Source organism: Mytilus trossulus, chromosome 8, assembly GCF_036588685.1.
Source record: "Mytilus trossulus isolate FHL-02 chromosome 8, PNRI_Mtr1.1.1.hap1, whole genome shotgun sequence".
In the NCBI taxonomy this organism is placed as follows: Eukaryota; Metazoa; Mollusca; class Bivalvia; order Mytilida; family Mytilidae; genus Mytilus; species Mytilus trossulus.
The window spans coordinates 19,430,241-19,452,820 of NC_086380.1; the positions used below are offsets into that span (position 1 = coordinate 19,430,241).

General features: G+C 32.0%; 1 protein-coding gene across 2 annotated transcripts; it reads right to left on the minus strand.

Annotated features, from left to right (window-relative positions):
• Positions 1-533: 533 nt before the first annotated feature.
• On the minus strand, positions 534-20,865 carry LOC134680672 (ion channel TACAN-like). 2 transcript variants are annotated; one of them, XM_063539808.1, is made up of 12 exons: positions 20,710-20,865; positions 17,918-18,036; positions 16,744-16,860; positions 16,158-16,217; positions 15,141-15,236; positions 14,124-14,213; positions 13,339-13,404; positions 9,768-9,829; positions 6,195-6,287; positions 5,588-5,652; positions 2,084-2,152; positions 534-1,761 (listed from the first exon to the last, which is right to left on the minus strand). In XM_063539808.1, the coding sequence occupies exons 1-12, from the start codon at positions 20,818-20,820 to the stop codon at positions 1,615-1,617; spliced, it is 1,095 nt and encodes a 364-aa protein (XP_063395878.1). In that variant the 5' UTR covers positions 20,821-20,865; the 3' UTR covers positions 534-1,614. The 2 variants fall into 2 exon arrangements, with proteins under 2 accessions (XP_063395878.1, XP_063395877.1); XM_063539807.1 differs by lacking the exon at positions 9,768-9,829 and adding an exon at positions 9,889-9,950.
• Positions 20,866-22,580: the final 1,715 nt, after the last annotated feature.

Consider the following 22,580-nt stretch of genomic DNA (forward strand, 5'->3'; position numbering starts at 1 on the left):
TTGTCCCAACAAAGATACCATATAACTAGAATGTTCACAAATGAGGACAATATAATAAATCAAACAGATATATATTATTTATTGTTCTCAACAAGCTTTATCTGGTAAGAATGGCAACATAAATAAACTCTTTTATCAACTAACAATTCTGTCACAGGGAAACATTATTGGTACAGACTTCTATTGATTTAATATTACTAAAATGCAAATAATAGAAAAACAGCATTTTGTGGATGGCTAAATTGTAGGTTCTACTATAGTACTACATTTAGTTATTAGTCCATTGGAGATAATTCCATTACATAAATAAATTCTTAACCTTATAAAAAAACTATTATAACATACATACTATAAAACAGTTTATATTTATTGTGTTCCACATGTATTTGCTTGCTGTACTTAATACAGTGCCAATGATTCCACACTAAGTTACGCCAGAGCCAGGTCTTTGATAGCACATACTTAGTGAATTCAGAATTTTAGAGATCTGTTTGTGATATGTGTCCATTGAGATGTGTGTTGACTACTCCATGTCTCAATTATACTGTTTGTTTTCTTTCCCTTAACTTCCATTCGCATTTGAAGGAAAAAAATGCAATACCATTTTTATCATTAATTATCTGTTACATATCTATTTTGTGACATTCTTAAATTAGCACACTACAAAGAATCAAATATTCAAACAACAAAGAAAGCACCAATATGGACTCTTAGAATACAATAAATGAATACTCAGTCAGAACCTGCTACATTGTACCTCAGAAAACAAAATAGTTCTCACTTGTTTGAAAGATGGATGGATTGTATTGCTACTCAAAGTCCAGTAATATCAATATTTTCAGAGAGTCTTTCAAACCATGTAGTTCTGACCTTGACCTGTTCACTCTTTGCTGCTAAATGTTTTGAGGAGAAACATTTTAATTTTATTTGGCTCGACTCAACTAGCAACATACAGCAATCCAAGAAACACGAAACTACAAGACCAATGATGCCTAAATAAAACTAATAGAAATTTATATAAATATAACTAACATGTATTAAAGTGCATTGTCATGTGAGCTGATTTTGTAAAAAAAATAATTTCAGAGTATTTTTACACATATAAAAACTCATTGATGAAAAAAAAGATACTGTTTTCAAGCGCTCTAATTAAGAATATATCAATAAGTTTTGAGAAAGTGCTTCAACCAAAACTATAATGCCCCAGTGCTTCACCTGAGAAATGACAATATAATATCTAAAATATTCTAAGATAAAAAAATTAAAGACCAGCAATTAACAGATTGTACATTAGTTCTCTTCCAAAATACTTCCAATCCACAAAATACAATTGTGAAATTAGAAATAAAATTGCAAATGTATTGTTATTTTATTTTAAGCATAATAATTGCTTCAACATTCATATTTTTCTTCTTTTGCCAATTTTTTAATTTAAAAATCTAATTTTTGGGCAAAATAAACTTTTTGTCAAAAATACAACTATGTGTTCATTCTATAAATGCAATTGTAATATGGTATATTAGTCTTCTGAATTCAAAACAAATTGTGACAGCTGTACAAGAATTTAAAATTAAATATTCTAAACATCTGATTGGTCAGGATTGTGTCATGTGACTATTTTGCAGCACCATTATTGAATTTGTATTTGCTTGTTAGACTACGACTCCTCATTTCTCCTTGGATCTTGCCTTGTACTACCTTCAGAGTAGTTGTTATATTCCCAACAGACAGAATAAAGTGGATTATAGCTAGAGCAGTCACCTTTAAAGAAACAAAAACAATGATGTTGTTACTTCAAGAAATTACTACATAAATCTACAGCCTCTTGGATTAATGTTGAGGGTTTCCAGATATACTTTTAGATTTCTTCTGTTGATAACCCTTATGAATGAAAAAATGTCATATATTGTACATGCTTCCAATTTTATTATTGCCATATCCACTTTTAACATTCTTCTGTTTCTTTTTACGATTTAGTTTGCTGGTGTACTATTTTAAAAAACATTGTTATTTTACTGGTTTTAATTTGACTGAAAAACTCAAAAGACATGATAAGCTTTTTAAAACACAAAACACTACCCACCTGCCATTCATTTGTTTGTGGTAGAAGTGACAACTTGAATAATGTGTAGGCGTTGTACATCTGGAAAAACTGAAATGAAAAATATAGGATATAGCATGAATGTTTTATGGAATGATATACACAGTATTTGTGAAACTAAATTTCTCAAACTTTATGATTCTCTGAAGCCATTCGAGTATCGATGTACTTTGGATTCAGTATAATTCATTGGATACCAATTTTTGTGGGTTTAGTTAAAACATGTTAACCACAATTTCATATGTTCATCAAATTACAATTTTTCTAGAGGCTTTGAAAAGCATAGATAAGCAATACCACGATTTCAAATATCCACGAAAATGCAAGTTTTCCTCAAGGCTCAATCCAGGCCTTACTATATATGTGACATTGACTTTGTCATTGCTTAGTAAGTACATGTAAAGGAATCTAATCTATAGTTATTTTTTAAAAGTGTTTGTTTTTTCTGTACTGGTTTTAATTGTATGTAATGGGGGGGGGGGGGGGGGGGGGGGATACTCGAATGGCTTCAGAGAATCAAGAATATCATTTAGCATAGGCTAATAAAAGAAACAGTTCTTTGTGATTAAATGTTTTGCATATTCAATGCAATGAAGGAACCTTTTTCACACATCTCTGTCTTCACAGGAAGTGGGCATTATAATTAAGACTATTGTACTTCTCCCCTTACTCAAGCAAGGTCTTACAATTAAGGAATGACTGTAATATTTTTTTTATGTCTATGAAGAAATAACATAAACTAGAGGCTCTCAAGAGCCTGTATCGCTCACCTGATTCTACTTGGGTTTTTGAAATCATATAAAAAAATATAAAATTTGGCTAAAAGTGACAACACAACCTCATTTATAAGAAAAGGAACATGTTTAATTTCATTCAAAAGTCCCCCACTGGCGGCCATCTTGGATGACGGATCGGCTACAAAGTAACAACACTTGGTCAGCACCTCATAAGGAACATTCATGCCATGTTTGGTTTTATTCCATTCAGTGGTTCTCTAAAAGAAGTCATTTGTATGCATTTCCCATAGGGTCCTATGTTAAACTAAGTTCCCTGCTGGCGGCCATCTTGGATGATGGATCAGCTACAAAGTAACAACACTTGGTCAGCACCTCATAAGGAACATTCATGCAATGTTTGGTTTTATTCCATTCAGTGGTTCTCTAAAAGAAGTCATTTGTATGCATTTCCTTATAGGGTCCTATGTTAAACTAAGTCCCCCGCTGGCGGCAATCTTGGATAATGGATCGGCTACAAAGTAACAACACTTGGTCAGCACCACATTAGGAACATTCATGCCATGTTTGATTTCATTCCATTCAGTGGTTCTCTAAAAGAAGTCATTTGTATGCATTTCCCATAGGGTCCTATGTTAAACTAAGTCCCACGCTGGCGGCCATCTTGGATGATGGATCAGCTACAAAGTAACAACACTTGGTCAGCACCACATAAGGAACATTCATGCCATGTTTGGTTTCATTCCATTCAGTGGTTCACTAGAAGAAGTGATTTGTATGCATTTCCAATAGGACCGAAGTGATTTGTATGCATTTCCAATAGGGTCCTATGTTAAACTAAGTCCCCCGCTGGCTGCCTTCTTGGATAATGGATCAGCTACAAAGTAACAACACTTGGTCAGCACTCCATAAGGAACATTCATGCTATGTTTGGTTTCATTCCATTTAGTGGTTCTCTAGAAGAAGTCATTTGTATGCATTTCCCATAGGGTCCTATGTTAAACTAAGTCCCCCGCTGGCGGCCATCTTGGATGATGGATCGGCTAAAAAGTAACAACACTTGGTCAGCATCCCATAAGGAACATTCATGCTATGTTTGGTTTTATTCCATTCAGTGGTTCTCTAAAAGAAGTCATTTGTATGCATTTCCCATAGGGTCCTATGTTAAACTAAGTCCCCGGCTGGCGGCTATCTTGGATGATGGATCAGCAACAAAGTAACAACACTTGGTCAGCACCTCATAAGGAACATTCATGCCATGTTTGGTTTCATTCCATTCAGTGGTTCTCTAAAAGAAGTCATTTGTATGCATTTCCCATAGGGTCCTATGTTAAACTAAGTCCCCCGCTGGCGGCCATCTTGGATGATGGATCGGCTACAAAGTAACAACACTTGGTCAGCACCCCATAAGGAACATTCATGCTATGTTTGGTTTTATTCCATTCAGTGGTTCTCTAAAAGAAGTCATTTGTATGCATTTCCCATAGGGTCCTGTGTTAAACTAAGTCCCCTGCTGGCGGCCATCTTTGATGATGGATCGGCTACAAAGTAACAACACTTGGTCAGCACCACATAAGGAACATTCATGCCATGTTTGGTTTCATTCCATTCAGTGGTTCACTAAAAGAAGTCATTTGTATGCATTTCCAATAGGGTGCTATGTTAAACTAAGTCCCCGCTGGTGGCCATCTTGGATAATGGATCGGCTACAAAGTAACAACACTTGGTCAGCACTCCATAAGGAATGAATATTCATGGTATGTTTGGTTTCATTCCATTTAGTGGTTCTCTAGAAGAAGTCATTTGTATGCATTTCCCATAGGGTCCTATGTTAAACTAAGTCCCCCGCTGGCGGCCATCTTGGATGATGGATCGGCTACAAAGTAACAACACTTGGTCAGCACCCCATTAGGATAATTCATGCTATGTTTGGTTTTATTCCATTCAGTGGTTCTCTAAAAGAAGTCATTTGTATGCATTTCCCATAGGGTCCTATGTTAAACTAAGTCCCCGGCTGGCGGCCATCTTGGATGATGGATCGGCAACAAAGTAACAACACTTGGTCAGCACCTCATAAGGAACATTCATGCCATGTTTGGTTTCATTCCATTCAATGGTTCTCTAAAAGAAGTCATTTGTATGCATTTCCCATAGTGTCCTATGTTAAACTAAGTCCCCCGCTGGCGGCCATCTTGGATGATGGATCGGCTACAAAGTAACAACACTTGGTCAGCACCTCATAAGGAACATTCATGCCATGTTTGGTTCCATTCCATTCAGTGGTTCTCTAGAAGAAGTTCAAAATGTAAATTGTTAACGACGACGACGACGGACGACGACGACGACGGACGACGGACGCCAAGTGGTGAGAAAAGCTCACTTGGCCCTTCGGGCCAGGTGAGCTAAAAATTTGGTACACACTGAATAACGCGTGAAGCGGTTTATTTAACAGTGTGCACCACATTTTTATGTTAGTTCAAATAGACAGAAAAAGTATATATCATTTCTTATAATTTAATTCTAAATTCCATTTTAAACTGTAGAAAACAATGAAAAAACGTTGATGACGTCACGGTCACATGACTAAATTATGTCTATGGGCTCAGAACAAAATAACGTTAGCCAATCAGAAGATGCGTTACATCCAAAATTAAATCATTCAGGTATAAAAGGACATGTCTATAAGCAGTAAATGTATAGCCAGTCAAGGTCGTTAAAAAAATCAATTTGTTAGTAAATGTTCCATACTTACATAACCTCCAAACAGGAATGGCAACAGAAAAACTAATCCCTTGAACATCCAGGACATAAATCCCTCTAAAAAACAAAAAGAAAGTTATATTAGGAATGGCAACAGAAAAACTAATCCCTTGAACATCCAGGACATAAATCCCTCTAAAAAACAAAATAGAAAAGTTAAATTAGATTATCAAATCTGCTAAGTTAGAAAACAATGCCTGAACAAAGGTTTTAATTGCTTATGTCATAACTGGTTTATGTTTCATAACAACATAATATGGTTTTAAAATTATATGTAATGATGTTTTTGATTCTACTCAAAATGGTATTGTCATATAATATTTTGATATCACATGATATGCAAGGGTAATGAAGTCTGCAGACACTTTTTAATTTGTCAAACGATGAAAAAAAAGGTTGATTAATTGGCGCTGTAACCTTGACCTTTGACATTGCCTTAAAATTACCAAGTCTTTTTTTTCAATCTTAAAGTACATTATTACCAAATATGCAATATTTATTGAAATGAGTACAATAGAGGTGTGATCCAATACAGACAATAATAAATGGCCAGAGTGGAAAGTATTCAAACAAGTTTAAAATATTATTTATATACTAACCAACAGTAACATCCATATCATGACCCTGTCCTAACGCTCTCAGTCTGTATAGGGATCCCTTCTGGTAGAAAAACTGGAACACATATAATAAACCTAGAAGAAATGGTACATAAAAATAAAATGATCAAAGGGAAGTAATACATTTGAGGAACACATATAATAAACCTAGAAGAAATGGTAAAAAATAAAATGATCAAAGGGAAGTAATACATTTAAGGAACACATATAATAAACCTAGAAGAGATGGAACATAAAAATAAGATGATAAACAAGTCAAAGGGAAGTAATCCATTTGAGGAACACATATAATAAACCTAGAAGAGATGGAACATAAAAATAAGATGATTAACAAGTCAAAGGGAAGTAATCCATTTGAGGAACACATATAATAAACCTAGAAGAGATGGAACATAAAAATAACATGATCAACGAATCAAGTAAAATAAACTGCTCAAAGGAAAGTAATCTGTTTGATTTAAATCTATAGCAAATTTTATGTTTAGTTTTCTGACAATTGAATCAATTTAGTGATTCTTTTACAACTAACTTTGACTATGATTTCTGGAGTATTATTTCAGAAAAAAATAACACATAATTTAAAAATTTATACTTGACCATACAATTGATCTATAAAAGATCAAGATTGTTTTGGCTATTTAATAATAAATACCGAACAAATTTACATTATAAATAAATCATAACTTAAACTTTTAAAGAATATAAAGAGAAGGAATCACATCAGACAAGAAAATTACATAAATTCAAAACACAATTTTTTTTATCGTAAATATTAGTTCCTCATGTCAGAGTATTTATATATATATCATTTAACTTAATCTATGAGATAAATTACCTTTAGTAATGAAACAACAAAATATAGATGTTAAGCAAAGTGCTTGTAAGCACTGAAGGGTAAAGATTGTGATAATTTATCAGTGAGAAGTAAAATAAGATATTGCATTGTCAATAAAGCAATGGTTGTAGTTGATTCAACTGAAATTCTGGACAATGGGAGATAACTCTTATTTTTAAAGATATCTTTAAAATGACATCATTTATATCTTTAGAACAGGTATAAGATTCCTGCACCTTGCAAAAGTTATGTAACTTTCTTGACAGGTGTAACATTGTTCTGTTACTTGAATATCCGAGCATACTGTGGATTCATTTTTATTCATGGTATACCAATTTTCATGGGTCACAGCAAAACACGAATTTAAGAATTCAACGAAGAATAATCCTGATAAACGTGTATGGAGTAGGATGTTTATTTCCGGTTAAGTTATGCAGTTCAAGTAAAGTGTTGACTAGCGATAAACCTTGTAACATAACACATGTTTTTTATTGAAAGAAGATACAAGTATTTTAATTAAATCAATAATAAATATAAAGAATATCAGTGATAATTTACTTTTTAAAATTGATTAAAACTTCATGGAAAATAACTGCAAATTGTTAATTACCGTGTCATAGTGATTGAAAATCAATGGGATTAAGTACGGGGATATTGCCCATAGGTAATATTGTTTTGACAGGAACATTTATTTTCATACCTTTTACTTAAATGGCGGTTTATTATATCGTGATTAGGGAAATGAGCTTTCAATCATTAAGTTTTGATTGCATTATAGAATTCCGACTAGCATTTATAAATTGTAAAACAAACAAATAATTAGTTGTCTTTGTCCATTATTGTAATAAAAGTTTTTAATGAACACTTTAACCTAAAATGACCAAACGAGGATTGTGACAATTCAAAACTTTTTCAATGAATTTCTTCTTAATAGTTTGTTTTATTATTGATCAAACCAAGGAGGTTATATAATCTCCAAATTCAAAAAGAAATCGACGAATTACGAATCTGTTTTTTTGTTTGTTTGTAATCAGCGATCCACGAATTTACGTATACCACGGAAAGTCTTTTTTTCTCTATCCATGAAAATTGATACCCACGAAAATAAATGAATCCACAGTATATTTACATTGATAAATTTCTGTAATTGTTCATGGATAGGATGTATAGATTGTTATGATCAATGTACTATATTTTGTGTATCAAAAAGGTAGTGATTAGCCTTGGAAGATTTAGATATCAAGTCAGTTTTAACATAGGGTTTGATTGCATTTCATTCAATCTTTACCCAAAAACTCATTTCATAATCAAAATGAGGTCAAGAACAACAGACATGAATGTCAGACCATAAGACATCTGTGTATCAGATATAGTACTGCATCTCATTTATCTTCAGAAAATGAAGCAGTGGCCATAAAGGAAACACTATACGTCTTATTGATAAATAAACAGTGGAGGATTCAGGGGGAGGGTTTCGTGGGTTGGACCCCCCTTTTTTTGGACGATCAATGCATTTGAATGGGGACATATAGTTGGAAGTTCCAACTTGAACCCCCCCCCCCCCTCCCTTTGTCCTGGGTTTGGAACCCTCCCTTTTTCAAATAGCTGGATCCGCCACTGATAAATATTATCATCTGATGCTTTTGATACCTTGGCTTTTTCTTATATCCTTTCTTGTGCCTACAATTTTTATCTATTTATAAATTCTGATTATTATACATGTATCAGTCAGAAAGTTGTAACAAGACGAAGTAATCTAGCAATGTATAGGGAGGAAGAAACAGTGTAGATATAGAAAGAAAACAGTTACATATAGGTGTTAGCTAGGGATGAAAAATATCAGTAGAACTAGAAAGAAAATGGTTACTTACAGGTGTTAGCTAGGGAGAAAAAATATTGGTAGAACTAGAAAGGAAATGATTATAAACAGGTGTTAGCTAGGGAAGGAAAATATCGGTAGAACTAGAAAGAAAACGGTTACATACAGGTGTTAGCTAGGGAGGTAAAATATCGGTAGAACTAGAAAGAAAACAGTTACATACAGGTGTTAGCTAGGGAGGGAAAATATCGGTAGAAATAGAAAGAAAACGGTTACATACAGGTGTTAGCTAGGGAGGGAAAATATTGGTAGAACTAGAAAGGAAATGGCTATATACAGGTGTTAGCTAGGGAGGGAAAATATCGGTATAACTAGAAAGAAAACGGTTACATACAGGTGTTAGCTAGGGAGGGAAAATATCGGTAGAACTAGAAAGAAAACGGTTACATACAGGTGTTAGCTAGGGAGGGAAAATATTGGTATAACTAGAACGGAAATGGTTATATACAGGTGTTAGCTAGGGAGGGAAAATATTGGTAGAACTAGAAAGAAAACGGTTATAAACAGGTGTTAGCTAGGGAGGAAAAATATTGGTAGAACTAGAAAGGAAATGGTTATAAACAGGTGTTAGATAGGAAGGAAAAATATTGGTAGAACTAGTAAGGAAATGGTTATAAACAGGTGTTAGCTAGGAAGGAAAAATATTGGTAGAACTAGTAAGGAAATGGTTATATATAGGTGTTAGCTAGGGAGGAAAAATATTGGTAGAACTAGAGAGGAAATGGTTATGAACAGGTGCTGTATATAAAAGAAACAGGTGCTTGGCTGCAACAGATAACAGTGCTTACATATAAGTAAACAAGGTCTGGATATAGGTAAATGATTGTAAACATATACATACTGAGGTACAAACTAAAACTAAGATTTTGAAATCTATAGGATTGGTAGGAATATCCATCTTGCCTGAAATGTATAAAATATTGTGTAAAAAAATACCTACTTAGGAGTAACAATATACCTACTTAGGTAAAAACTAAAGAAAAGATACTGGAATCTGAAGGACTGGTAAGAAACTCCATCTGGCCTGAAATAAGGATATAAAAGTTAGAATATGCATTCATAGGACAAAAGTGAGTTCCCATTATAAACAAAATTTCCTTTCATTTCAACTAAAAAAAATTTTTTTTCAAAACACTTTTTGAATGTGGGAATTAACTTTTGTCCTATGACTGACATTGAGCGAAAGGAAGAAAATCCTTCGGAACCAATGTTGATATACAAATAAAGAAAATTATGAATTGTCCCCTTTTGATTTTTTCCATTTTCCATTCTACAATTTTTTACAAATAAATGTTACTCAATGTTGTTCTAGTAATACTATCAAAGTTTTTTAACTACCAATTCCTCCATTAACCCTTTCACTGATAGGTGCCCTGACAGAAGCTACTCCCACATGATGGCTGCCAGGGCTATTATCACACAAGTGGGAGATCTTCATGTTAAATATCAATGAAATCTTGAATGTAGTTATTTATGTCTTAATTTTATTCACTTACACCATAGAGAGTTTTGTTAATGTTTTGATAATCATTATCTTTTTTTAAATTGCAAATTTTCTGCTTAAAATTGTAATTTTTTAACCCAAAACAGATTTTTTTTTTTAAATTTTAACAAAGTTGAGCAAATTCCTTACACTAAGCAATGTCCATTTCAAGTGTTTTGATACATTAAACGAGATTTTGTGTCAAAAAGTATTTTAGTCTGGATTCAATTCTAAAATATTCCCTTATTTCATATTCCAGTAAAAGCTGTAAAATTTCATCTGATTTTGACAGTTTTCGCCAAAAGGAAGTAGCATGTTTACACTTTCAGTTGGATATTAAACAAAGTAAGATAACTTGTGTATGCAATGTTTTCAGTTGGAAATATAACCAGATGCTTCGCAGGGCGTAGCTTTATACGACTGCAGAGGTTGAACCCTGAATGGTTGGGGCAAGTATGGACACAACACTCAAGCTGGATTCAGCTCTAAATTTGGATTGTGATTAAATAGTTGACACAGCATAGGTTTCTGACACAGAATGAATGTGTTCTAATGAACTTAAAATTTTTGTTTTCTCTTAGAGCAATTCACTATGCTGTTCAATATTAATCCTCTCAAAAAATGTTTGAAGAAATTTTCTTTTTATTTATGAAATTTCAAATGAGAAAAATTGAACCCAATATTTTAATCACATCCCCCTTTCCCTTATTCCAAAACTAATCTCAATTAAAATATTCTAATTGAGTTTGCAACAATAACTACTCATTTAAATACATCTGATATTAAGATGTAAAAAAACTGCTTGTTAACACTGAATGGTAAAGATTATTTAAATTTACCAGTTGGTAGTAAAAAGTGAATATACATTGTATATTGTATATAACAAAGATTTAAGTTGATTCTGGACAAAGAAAGATAACTCCAATTAAAAAGAATTCTTGCAATAAGATATTTCTTGCTTACTATTTTGGACAAAGAAAGATAACTCTAATTAAAAAAAAAATTGCTATTTCACAATATTGTGAAATAAGATATTTCTTGCCATTGCACAATACTGTGCAATTGAAAAGACTTGCTATTGCAAAATACTTAATATATAATAATTTTAGATCCTGATTTGGACCAACTTGAAAACTGGGCCCATAATCAAAAATCTAAGTACATGTTTAGATTCAGCATATCAAAGAGGCCCAAGAATTTAATTTTTGTTAAAATCAAACTTAGTTTAATTTTGGACCCTTTGGACCTTAATGTAGGCCAATTTGAAATTGGGACCAAAAATGAAGAATCTACATACACAGTTAGATTTGGCATATCAAAGAACCCCATTTATTCAATTTTTGATGAAATCAAAAAAGTTTAATTTTGGACCCAGATTTGGACTAACTTGAAAACTGGGCCAATAATCAAGAATCTAGGTACATTTTTAGATTCAACATATCAAAGAACCCAACCGATTCATTTTTTGTCAAAATCAAACTAAAGTTTAATTTTGGACCCTTTGGACCTTAATGTAGACCAATTTGAAAACATGACCAAAAGTTAAGAATCTACATACACAGTTAGATTCGGCATATCAAAGAACCCCAATTATTCAATTTTGATGAAATCAAACAAAGTTTAATTTTGGACCCTTTGGGCCTCTTTTTCCTAAACTGTTGGGACCAACACTCCCAAAATCAATACCAACCTTCCTTTTATGGTCATTAACCTTGTGTTTAAATTTCATAGATTTCTATTTACTTATACTAACCTTATGGTGCGAAAACCAAGAAAAATGCTTATTTGGGTCCCTTTTTGGCCCCTAATTCCTAAACTGTTGGGACCTTAACTCCCAAAATCAATACCAATCTTCCTTTTGTGGTCATAAACATTATGTTTAAATTTCATTGATTTCTTTCTATTTACTTAAACTAAAGTTATTGTGCGAAAACAAAGAATAATGCTTATTTGGGCCCTTTTTTGGCCCCTAATTCCTAAACTGTTGAAACCAAAACTCCCAAAATCAATACCAACCTTTCTATTGTGGTCATCAAACTTGTGTCAAAATTTCATAGATTTCTATTAACTTAAACTAAAGTTAGAGTGCGAAAACTAAAAGTATTCGGACGACGACGACGACGACAACGACGACGACGACGCAAACGTGATAGCAATATACGACGAAAATTTTTTCAAAATTTGCGGTCGTATAAAAAACAAGGATTCCTCTATGAAAGGGTTACAAGGGGTTGGTAATTGGTCTTAAGTAGTTATCACATGAGGGTGACTTGGAACAATTACTGCAAACTGAAACATGATAACATAAGATTCTTCCAAGTAAATTGTATTTGGAATTACAAAAGGTGCCCAGTTATATAAATATCCCAAAAAATTGTAAGGGTTCTGTAGAACCCAGTGTCTCACCTACTTAAGCTGTCAATCGTAGGCTCAACAAAAACGAGGAATAAAATTAATAAAAAATATTCCTATCCTAAGTTTGTAAGAAACTGTTGATACATATCCAGGATAGTTTGTGAATCTAATAAATGAAAGTTTACAAAAGATATTAAAATTTTTAAAAAAATTAACCACAGAGTGAATGTCATGTTTCCTTGCAGAAAAACTAAGTCCATTTACAAGAAAAAAACAAAAACAGGATTTTTATTTTTACAAAATTTACCTCTGGACATTATTTTATGATCACAAACAAGCTTCTATCCAAGTTTGGTAGTGATCCAGGATAGTTTAAGAAAGATATTGAAATTTTTAAAAAACTTAAACCACAGAGTGAATATTTTCGGACGTCAATGACAACGAGGATGCTGAGGACGTCGACAACAACAAAGACGCTGCCAACAGAAAGTAGAATCTCTTTTCCCGCTTTTTTGACAAAAGTTGGAAGCTGGACAAAAAGGCCAATTTTGACATCTTAAAGCATAAAACCTACCAAATCAATGTTATACCAGCACACACCGTTGATATAAAGTGATGAGTTATCCACCAACCTTTTATTCTGTAATAGACATTAAATATACACCCAATATTATATTTGAAAACAAAAATCTGTTGAAGCCTTCTATGTGGTCATTTACAATCTTAAATTTAAGAATGCTAAAAAAAACTAGATTATTCCTTTTCCTTTGATGACATTTATAACTTCTATTCAATATTTTTTCCACTTGTATTTGTAGTATTTGTATTTTTATCCATCTGATGAGTTAAGCCCTTTTTCAACTGATTTTTATAGTTCATTCTTAGGTTGCATTGTTACACAGCCACTGTCCAAGGTTAGAAGAGGGTTGGGATACCCCTAACATGTTCAACTTCGCCACATTCTCTATGTATGTGCCTGTCCCAAGTCAGGAGTCTGTAATTCAGTGGTTGTCGTTTGTTTATGTGTAACATATTTGTTTTTCGTTCATTTATTGTACATAAATTAGGCCATTAGTTTTCTTGTTTGAATTGTTTTACATTGTCATTTTGGGGCCTTTTATAGCTGACAATGCAGTATGGGCTTTGCTCATTGTTGAAGGCTGTATGGTGACCTAAAGTTTTAAATTTCTGTGTCATTTTGGTCTCTTGTGGAGAGTTATATCATTGGCAACCATACCATTTCTTCTTTTCTATATTATGTTCCTTCTTGTTTATCCTTAAACCAAATAAATATTTAAAATAAAAATGTATTTAAATATAAAATATGGTTTTAAAATATTATAAACATTTGAGCTTTACCTGGAACCATTAATTCTGAGTATGTTTTCTCGAATAGTCAATGTACAATAATACCATACCAAAAGGAAATGTAATACTGCATCCATCCATCTAAAACATAAATATTAAATGTAGATTCAAACTCGTGATATTAGTGATATCCACCTAAAACAAAGAATTAAATGTAGAATCAAACTCAGGAAACTTAAGTCACAGTTTTCATCAAAAAGTAAATACTGCTCTTTTGTAAAACTAATAAGTCCTTATGTTAGGGGAGGCTTCCTAGCGAGAAACCATTCAGAGGTAAAATTGTAGTAGTTATTATCATCACTCCTGATATATCTGAATAAGCATGTCCTCATAATACATGTAATACATGTAATACAGACATTAAGCAGTATCTTAGTGTTTTGAATAGACTTTCATTTAAGCCCAATTGCTGATATATGAAATCTTTCCACTTCCAGTATTTGTAACAGAACAAACACATTGAAAATAAATTAAAGTGCTGCTAAAATTATGCAGTAATAATTTTGAGTTTTTTCAAGTAAATAATTGTTATGATAGGAAATCAGGGTTAAGATAGACAACTCTTTAAGCCAGTAATTCATTTGTTAAAGGCAGTTTCTTCAATGACTTTTTAAGTGTTTATGTATTAGAAACCAGTGTTTATCTAGGTAAATTGATGGTACAGATTAACACATATTTTTTTAAAAGACTTATCCTTTACTTAAGTCTTCATGTACACCTTCAAATACCTGTATACAATTTAACCCATATAAATACCTGTATCCAATTTAACCCATATAAATACCTGTATCCAAGTTTACCCATATAAATACCTGTATCCAAGTTAACCCATACAAATACCTGTATCCAAGTTAACCCATATAAATACCTGTATCCAAGTTAACCCATATAAATACCTGTACCAAAGTTAACCCATAAAAATACCTGTACCAAAGTTAACCAATATAAATACCTGTACCAAAGTTAACCCATAAAAATACCTGTACCAAAGTTAACCAATATAAATACCTGTATCCTGGGTTGAAGAAAAGAAGAGTTGAAAGAGCCAGTGTAATATAACTGACAGTCACTTTGAACTTCTCATAATCATGCTTGTAGGTGTACCTGAAATAGATGAATAAATACTGTAATATACAATCAGAGAATTAACTTGAAGAATTTTTTTATATGGTATTATGAAGTATTATATAGTTACAAGTATATAAATTTACTTTTCTACATTGGCTAGAGGTATAGGGGGAGGGTTGAGATCTCATAAACATGTTTAACCCCGCTGCATTTCTGTGCTTGTCCCAAGTCAGGAGCCTCTCGCCTTTGTTAGTCTTGTATTATTTTAATTTTAGTTTCTTGTGTACAATTAAGAGTTTAGTATGGTGTTCATTATCACTGAACTAGTATATATTTGTTTAGGGGTCAGCTAAAGGACGCCTCGGGGTATGGGAATTTCTCTCTACATTGAAGACCTGTTGGTGACCTTCTGCTGTTGTTTTTTTTATTGCCGGGTTGTTGTCTCTTTGATACATTCCCCATTTCCATTCTCAATTTTAAGAATTGGTAACACCTATATTATTGAGCCTCATCATGTTTTATTATGGCACAATGTATGGTGGGAAAACTAATTTAGATTGATGTGATTATTATGTTATTTTCTATTAAGTTTGATGAATGTATGCGTTTGTCTGGGTTTTTGGTTTCATTCTGGTGTTTGGTGGATGATGCAGGCTGTGGTAATGAGAAGTGTTTTTGATGATTTCTATTATCCCTCTAGACATTTGTATTAAAATATATTTTCCATGCTACTTGAATGAAAAACTACTTCCCAGGTCTATGACAATACATCTTAGCACATTAACTGATGATAATTTTGTCAAGTTCTAGCTTATCTTACGAAAACAAAAAAGTACTTCAGATAAAAAATCCATTTAATAAAATTGAGAATGGAAATGGGGAATGTATCAAAGAGACAACAATATTATTTTATTGACTCTTTTCTATTCACTATACATATATAAATATGATACTTACTTGTCAGCTTTGTTTAGTAGTGACACACTCACTTGTCCAAGAATAATACTCAAGTAAAGTCTGAAAAATACAGATCAAAACATGTGAGTCACAGTATCATGTGTTATGGCGATTGTTTGCAAACATCCAAAATGATTCATACTGTCTTGACTAGATGTAAATTGGCTAATATTTTTTCAACATGTAAATACTGAAGAAATTTTATTTGGGCCAAAAGACATAGCTACCCTGATATTGCTGGTTGAAATCTCGTCAACTTCAGAAAGCTATGACATATTGAGTTTCTGAACTTTGCTCAAAATATATAAACATAGAGAAATACTCAAATGAATCATTTTTTTAATACATGACATGTAGTTAAACTTAATCATTGAGGCCAGATTTAAAAGTTAAACAGCACAAAAGTGACATGAATCTTAATTTTTAAATATTATTCAATCATTACACTGTATATGCAATAAAATAAACATGAAAAGTAAGGATACTTGTACAAATCTGCTGTTTTCATTTTGATTTTTGTATGTCTGTAATTTTATTTTAGTTTGTAAAGTAGGTAGTCATTTATATACATGATATAGTATCTTACCCATTTTTGTGAGGTAGAATATCTTCCATATCTCTGAGAGAGTTTTTACGACCTAGCACCTTCTGGTTGAGCTCTTTCCCTGTTGCCCTTACTTCTGGATCGTCCGACTTATTAGCCCTAGATTAATTAAGTTAATAAGGTATTAGTACTATACTAATCATTTTGGAATTATTTATATACTACTATACATTTTCTGTTTTCTCATCATACTCATTGGCTAAAAGCATAGAAAACTTTTTCGATAAAATGTTAAATTTGCAGCGGCAAAAATCATGAGAGGTTAATATAAGAATTGGAACAGCATCCATGTACAAAATGTACCTAAATATAAATATAGATTTTCCTAGGTAACTTTAATTTAATGATGTATGTATATGACCATAGTCAAGTAAATTCCTGAGGATTTTTCTTACTTTTTCTTCTTGTTTTTGGTGTACTTTTCTTCTTGTTTTTTGTGTATATGGTTTCAGTAAACTTTATTGAAAATTTCAACTTCTGAAATTAGCAACTGCAAAAGTACATGATACTTTAAGTATAAAATCAGGGAGCAGTTCTAATAGTATCTTGAGCAAATAATATTAAATTCAGGAAGGATAAAAATTCCTATAACAAAGCAATTATTGTCTATTGATTTCAATTGATACAATGATCTATCAACCATCACCAATAAAATAACAGGGTTGTCATTAAAAAAATAGGTTGGTCTAAAACACTTTATATCACATACATCACATTTATCTTCATTTTGCCAAAGTTGATTTGTACATGTGTAATGATTATTCTAATGCAACATCATTTGTAACGTACATTTTGATTGGATAATGTTGTCAATTTTCATGGCATCAATTCAAAATTGCAGATGCCATTTGACATGTTTTAATTGTATGATTTGACATTGTTTTCTGTCAGTTTCATTAACAGTATTGTATTTTAAGCTCTTATGGCATCAATTTGTGATTTGATGGTAGCAAATACCTGAATGCTGGCTCCACTATAGTGTAGCCAGTAAACTAATATTGCAACCATCAAATCAACAATCGATGCCGTTGGAGCTTAAAATACAATACAGTTATCTTCTTAGTATTATACATTCATGTGTTTACTGTGTGATTATTTTTTTCATGTTGATACACCCAGATATTCATTTACATACATGCCATTAAAACATTTTTACCTTTTTAGAGATTCATGTATTTTTTTCATTCTGTATCTTTGATGTGCCACCCCATTGAGACATTTTTTCTGCAGAAGTCCAAGTTCTTCCAAAGTTTTCTTGTATGATTCATGATCTACCTAAAATTAAATTTTAATATATTTTTTAGGAAAATAGCCATTAAACAGTTTCGCATTTTCTTTTCAATTATGCATTCTCCTTAATATCACTATTTGGAAATACGCGCTGGCTTCCTTAAATTCCTTATGAATGTAAACTCAACCAATGATATTTCCCATATTGAATTAAATTTACCTTAAATGAACAAACAGTTTAGTAACTAAATGTACATTCAATTATACCAGTAATTCTTTTAATGCATAAATGTTTTTTGAAAGTTTTGTTTTCTTTTTAACTATCATATAATTAAGGTACAGTGAAAATAATGCATTTTGCAGAAAAAGAAAATGTTTTAAAAACAAAGTGCATCTCAGCTTAATTTATGCAATTAAAAATATAATCTCAATTTATTTTCTAATTCACACCAAACTTTATTACCATGATTTCTTGATGCTACCATTGTGAATGTTTTTAGGCCAAAAAAAATATATGTCTGTTTCCTGTTTCCCGACCGACCCTGACTCAAAACCCTAGATCTTTTTAGTCAATTCCGGAAAAAATCGTTTCCAGTCCGATCCAGATCCGTATTTGACTATACCAAAACAATCAAAATGGCTGCTCCCAGCACAAATGTGCTACATATTGAAATAAACAATTAATTTCCCCATAGGCGACAATGGTAGCCTTTTTCGAGATACAGACTTTAGAAAGTTTTTTTTTAGGAAACCTTGCTAGAATCAAAGAAAAGTTATTAGAACAGTATTTTTTGGTCCAAAAAATATATGTTCGCGTTGCTTTTCTTAGCGTATTTTGTACTTATCTCCCATGCCTATCAATTTTGCCCTTAAAAATATGTGTCTTGTCCTAGCGTTGAAAAGTCATCTCAGTGCCTTTAGGGCTACGGCATAATTTTTATTTTGCCTTTTGTATAAAGCAGAGTGCACGAAGTCTCTAATAATAAAAAATAACGGGCGCACATATCAACCAATCAGGATTCGCCATACTCTTAATTCTGAATACCATGTTATGCTCATAAAATGGCTGCGCCCATAAAATCTAATGGTGTATTGTAACCTACAATTAAGTTTTAAAAAATGTTGGCACTGGGAAGATTATTCAATTAAAGCTTCTTTAAAGAGATTAAATAATTTTAGGGTACAGGAACCTAACCAAACATGACATTTAACCAACTGCAAATCTGATAGGCAGTGCAAAAATAATAAATAAAAAAAAAATCCCAACCTACCGACCCTGATTTGTTTGCCTTGGAAACAGACATATATACATTTTTTTTACCTTATAATAAACATACATGATAAATAATAAAATTATGGAATGTAATAAAATACAACAAGTGCACTAAATTACTTCATATGAAAGATATAACATATAACAATACAAGCATACAAGGACAAGGATTTAAACAACTACTTGTTCTGTCTACAGGTCAAGTATATGGCCTTGAACAAAGAAAAAACATACATGATGTGTATGGATTTACTATGGAATGGAAAGGTTTAAAACTATGGTTGTTTGCATATTACTATATGGCTTTATCAGCTTGACTCATCCAGTGTTATCAACTTTTATTTTAATTCAAGAAAGTCAAGGTTGTGGAAAATAACTACTCAGATTCCAGAGATTACAACTACACTGTATTTAAGTAACCATTGGCGGATCCAGGGGGAAGGTTCCGAGGGTTTCTTACTTTGTTAGGTAAATAAATGATACTTTTTTTTTACGATGAATACATTTAAAACAGGACATGTCATGCATATTGATGGAATCTCCCCTTTTAGAAAATCAGTCACTGAAAAGACCTGCTGTTTTATTTATTTTCTATAAGTTGTAGCTATATATATATAGGACAATGGAAAATTTACGAAAATAAAAAAATGTTTAGAAAATGACAATGGATGATATGAAAATGAATATGATGCTTTTTTTTTTAACAACTTTGTGTTACAGGAAAACTGCTGAAAAGGAAAGTGTTGTTGCAAGCGACTGACATTTGTGAACACCAGGGCAACAAGACATCACTTTCTATGGTAGGGCTTGTGAGCAAATAATCAAATAGGATAGTGGCTTAGACCTACAATGTACAATGTACATGTATGCCCAGTCACTTGCTAGCATGAGCCCTTTAATTAGCAATTGATTTAATATTGCTCTTTAACAGCTACCTGAATTATGGAGAGTTAATACAACTAGTGACATGTACAAATGTAGTAAGTGGGTGATAAAATTCAATGATCAATGCAAATTTGGAAGACTAGCCTAATTCTGTCACTTTATATCCCAAATAAACTAATTATCTAATTAATTTATCCCATACTGTTACACGTATGAATAGAGTGTATTATGAAGTTATAAATTAACAAGTTTCAAGGCCAAAAAAACATGATAATGAAATGTTTTACCTTGAACTCACTGGCAGTGTCATTCAAGCTTATCAGCTGTTCACACTTTGACAAGGTAATACAGGTTTAAATAAATGCAATAGTGACCTCAAATAAAGTACATTATTATCCCTTTTTGTAAAGCATCCTTTAATTGCAAATAGAAAATTAATACCTGTCATCTTGCACAAAACAGACTGATAAATGAGGCCATAAAGTTCTGATTTCATCAGAATTTGAATAGTCACATTTTATTGTTATGACGCATTAAAATTGTAACTATTGTAATATTACCTCTAGTTGCATATAATCTTTTTCTAGATCTTCCCAGTCCTCCATCATGGACCTTACAATAGTGTTTCCACATTTTTCTCCACTCAAATCTTGGTCTGACTGATCATCCATCTCTGCATGCAAAGTTCCTTTGAAGAAATTACTTCCGGTTTTAGTTCAAAAGGTCATTTCTTATTCTTTTTTCTATTTGATGTCCAACCTTTACAGGGTCACCGCATTAGAAAAAATATGCGTTCGCTTTTGGTCTCGATAATTAGCAACAAGAAGCGTCAAGAAGTTCCGACAAGAAGCGACAAGAAAATCTTTTTTTTATATAATAAAAATATATGCATTTAGTCTTTTTTAATAGGGGCAATGAATTGATAATTTTTATTATTATACTGATAGATGAAGAAATTAAAGATCATTAAACATTTCATGATGAAAAAGGGATTGTGTAGTTTTTATTATTAATATCAAGGATTTGTATAGTTATCTAACTATACAAATCCTTGTTAATACAAATCCTTGTTAATACAAATCCTTGTTAATACAAATCCTTGTTAATATATATTGATAGATGAAGAAATTAAACCATGATTTGCCAGTGATGAAGGGATTGTGTAGTTTTTATTATCATATGAATAGAGTGAAGAAATTGTAAGAGCAAAGGAAATGCACACGCTATAAAATGAAAATAAAAACAAAGGTTTTTTCACTATTTCTTTGAAGGATTTATTGCAAAAAAACCATGAAAAATATAATTTCCTTTCTATAACTGTACAATTCATTTTTCATGATATGACCAATGTTAGCTGTGGACGGCTGCACCCTATAAGGTAATACACAAGGTGGAACATCAAATGAGATTAACGAGGCGCGTGTCCCTTGTTTTATTGATAAAATAACATCCATGATTAACACCTTCAACTTTGTACACGCGTCAGACTATACACACGCGCCAATATATACAATCATTGTAAATAGCGAACGCTTATAGATTGAAAACTCAAGCTTGTCATTGATTTCCCAATGATGCATAAACATGATAAATATCGTTAAATGAGGCAATACACTATATAAAATGATGTAAAAGATTGAACTCGTATAAAGAGAAAAAAGGAATGATATTCCTGTTGATATATATTTTTTTTAATTTTTCAAAATTTAAATTCGTCAGATCCTGACGCTGGTGAAGAAACTATTATTGGTCAAAACTCAATTTACATACAGTGAATGGGAAGATGAATATAACACTATATATTTAATATGTATACAAATGTGAAATCACGAATTTTCAGTGATGGGGAATATCCAGACTACTTTCCATGTAATGTATATAGGTGTAATACAAGGAGAAAATTTATCTCCCATCCTTTTTTCTATTTATTTAAATAACTTAGAAAGATTTTTTCAGAACAAAAATATAAACGGTTTGGAATCTTTATCGGATCAAATAGAGAATGAGCTAAATATTTATTTAAAACTCAGTGTTTGATGTATTGTACGCAGACGACACTGTTTTTATATCAGAAACACAAGCAGACCCACAGGCACTTGTCTCAGATCCCCCCCCCCCTAATATACCTTAATATAACACTAAAAATGTTAGTTTTAAATATGCTGATATTGAGTTAGATATTGTTGAAGAATTCACATATCTTGGTGTATTATATTCTTGAACAGGAAGTTTCACAAAAGCAAAAAGGCACAAGCTGATAAAGCAACAAGGGCTATGTACGATTATGACGATATTTTAAAAAGGGGAGATTACATAATTTAGATATTTTAAAAAGTCAGCTAGAATTATTTGATAAAGTAGTTAAGCCTATCAGTATTATTATACGGCCGTGAAGTCTGGGGAATGGGTAACACCTCTGTTATAGAACGTG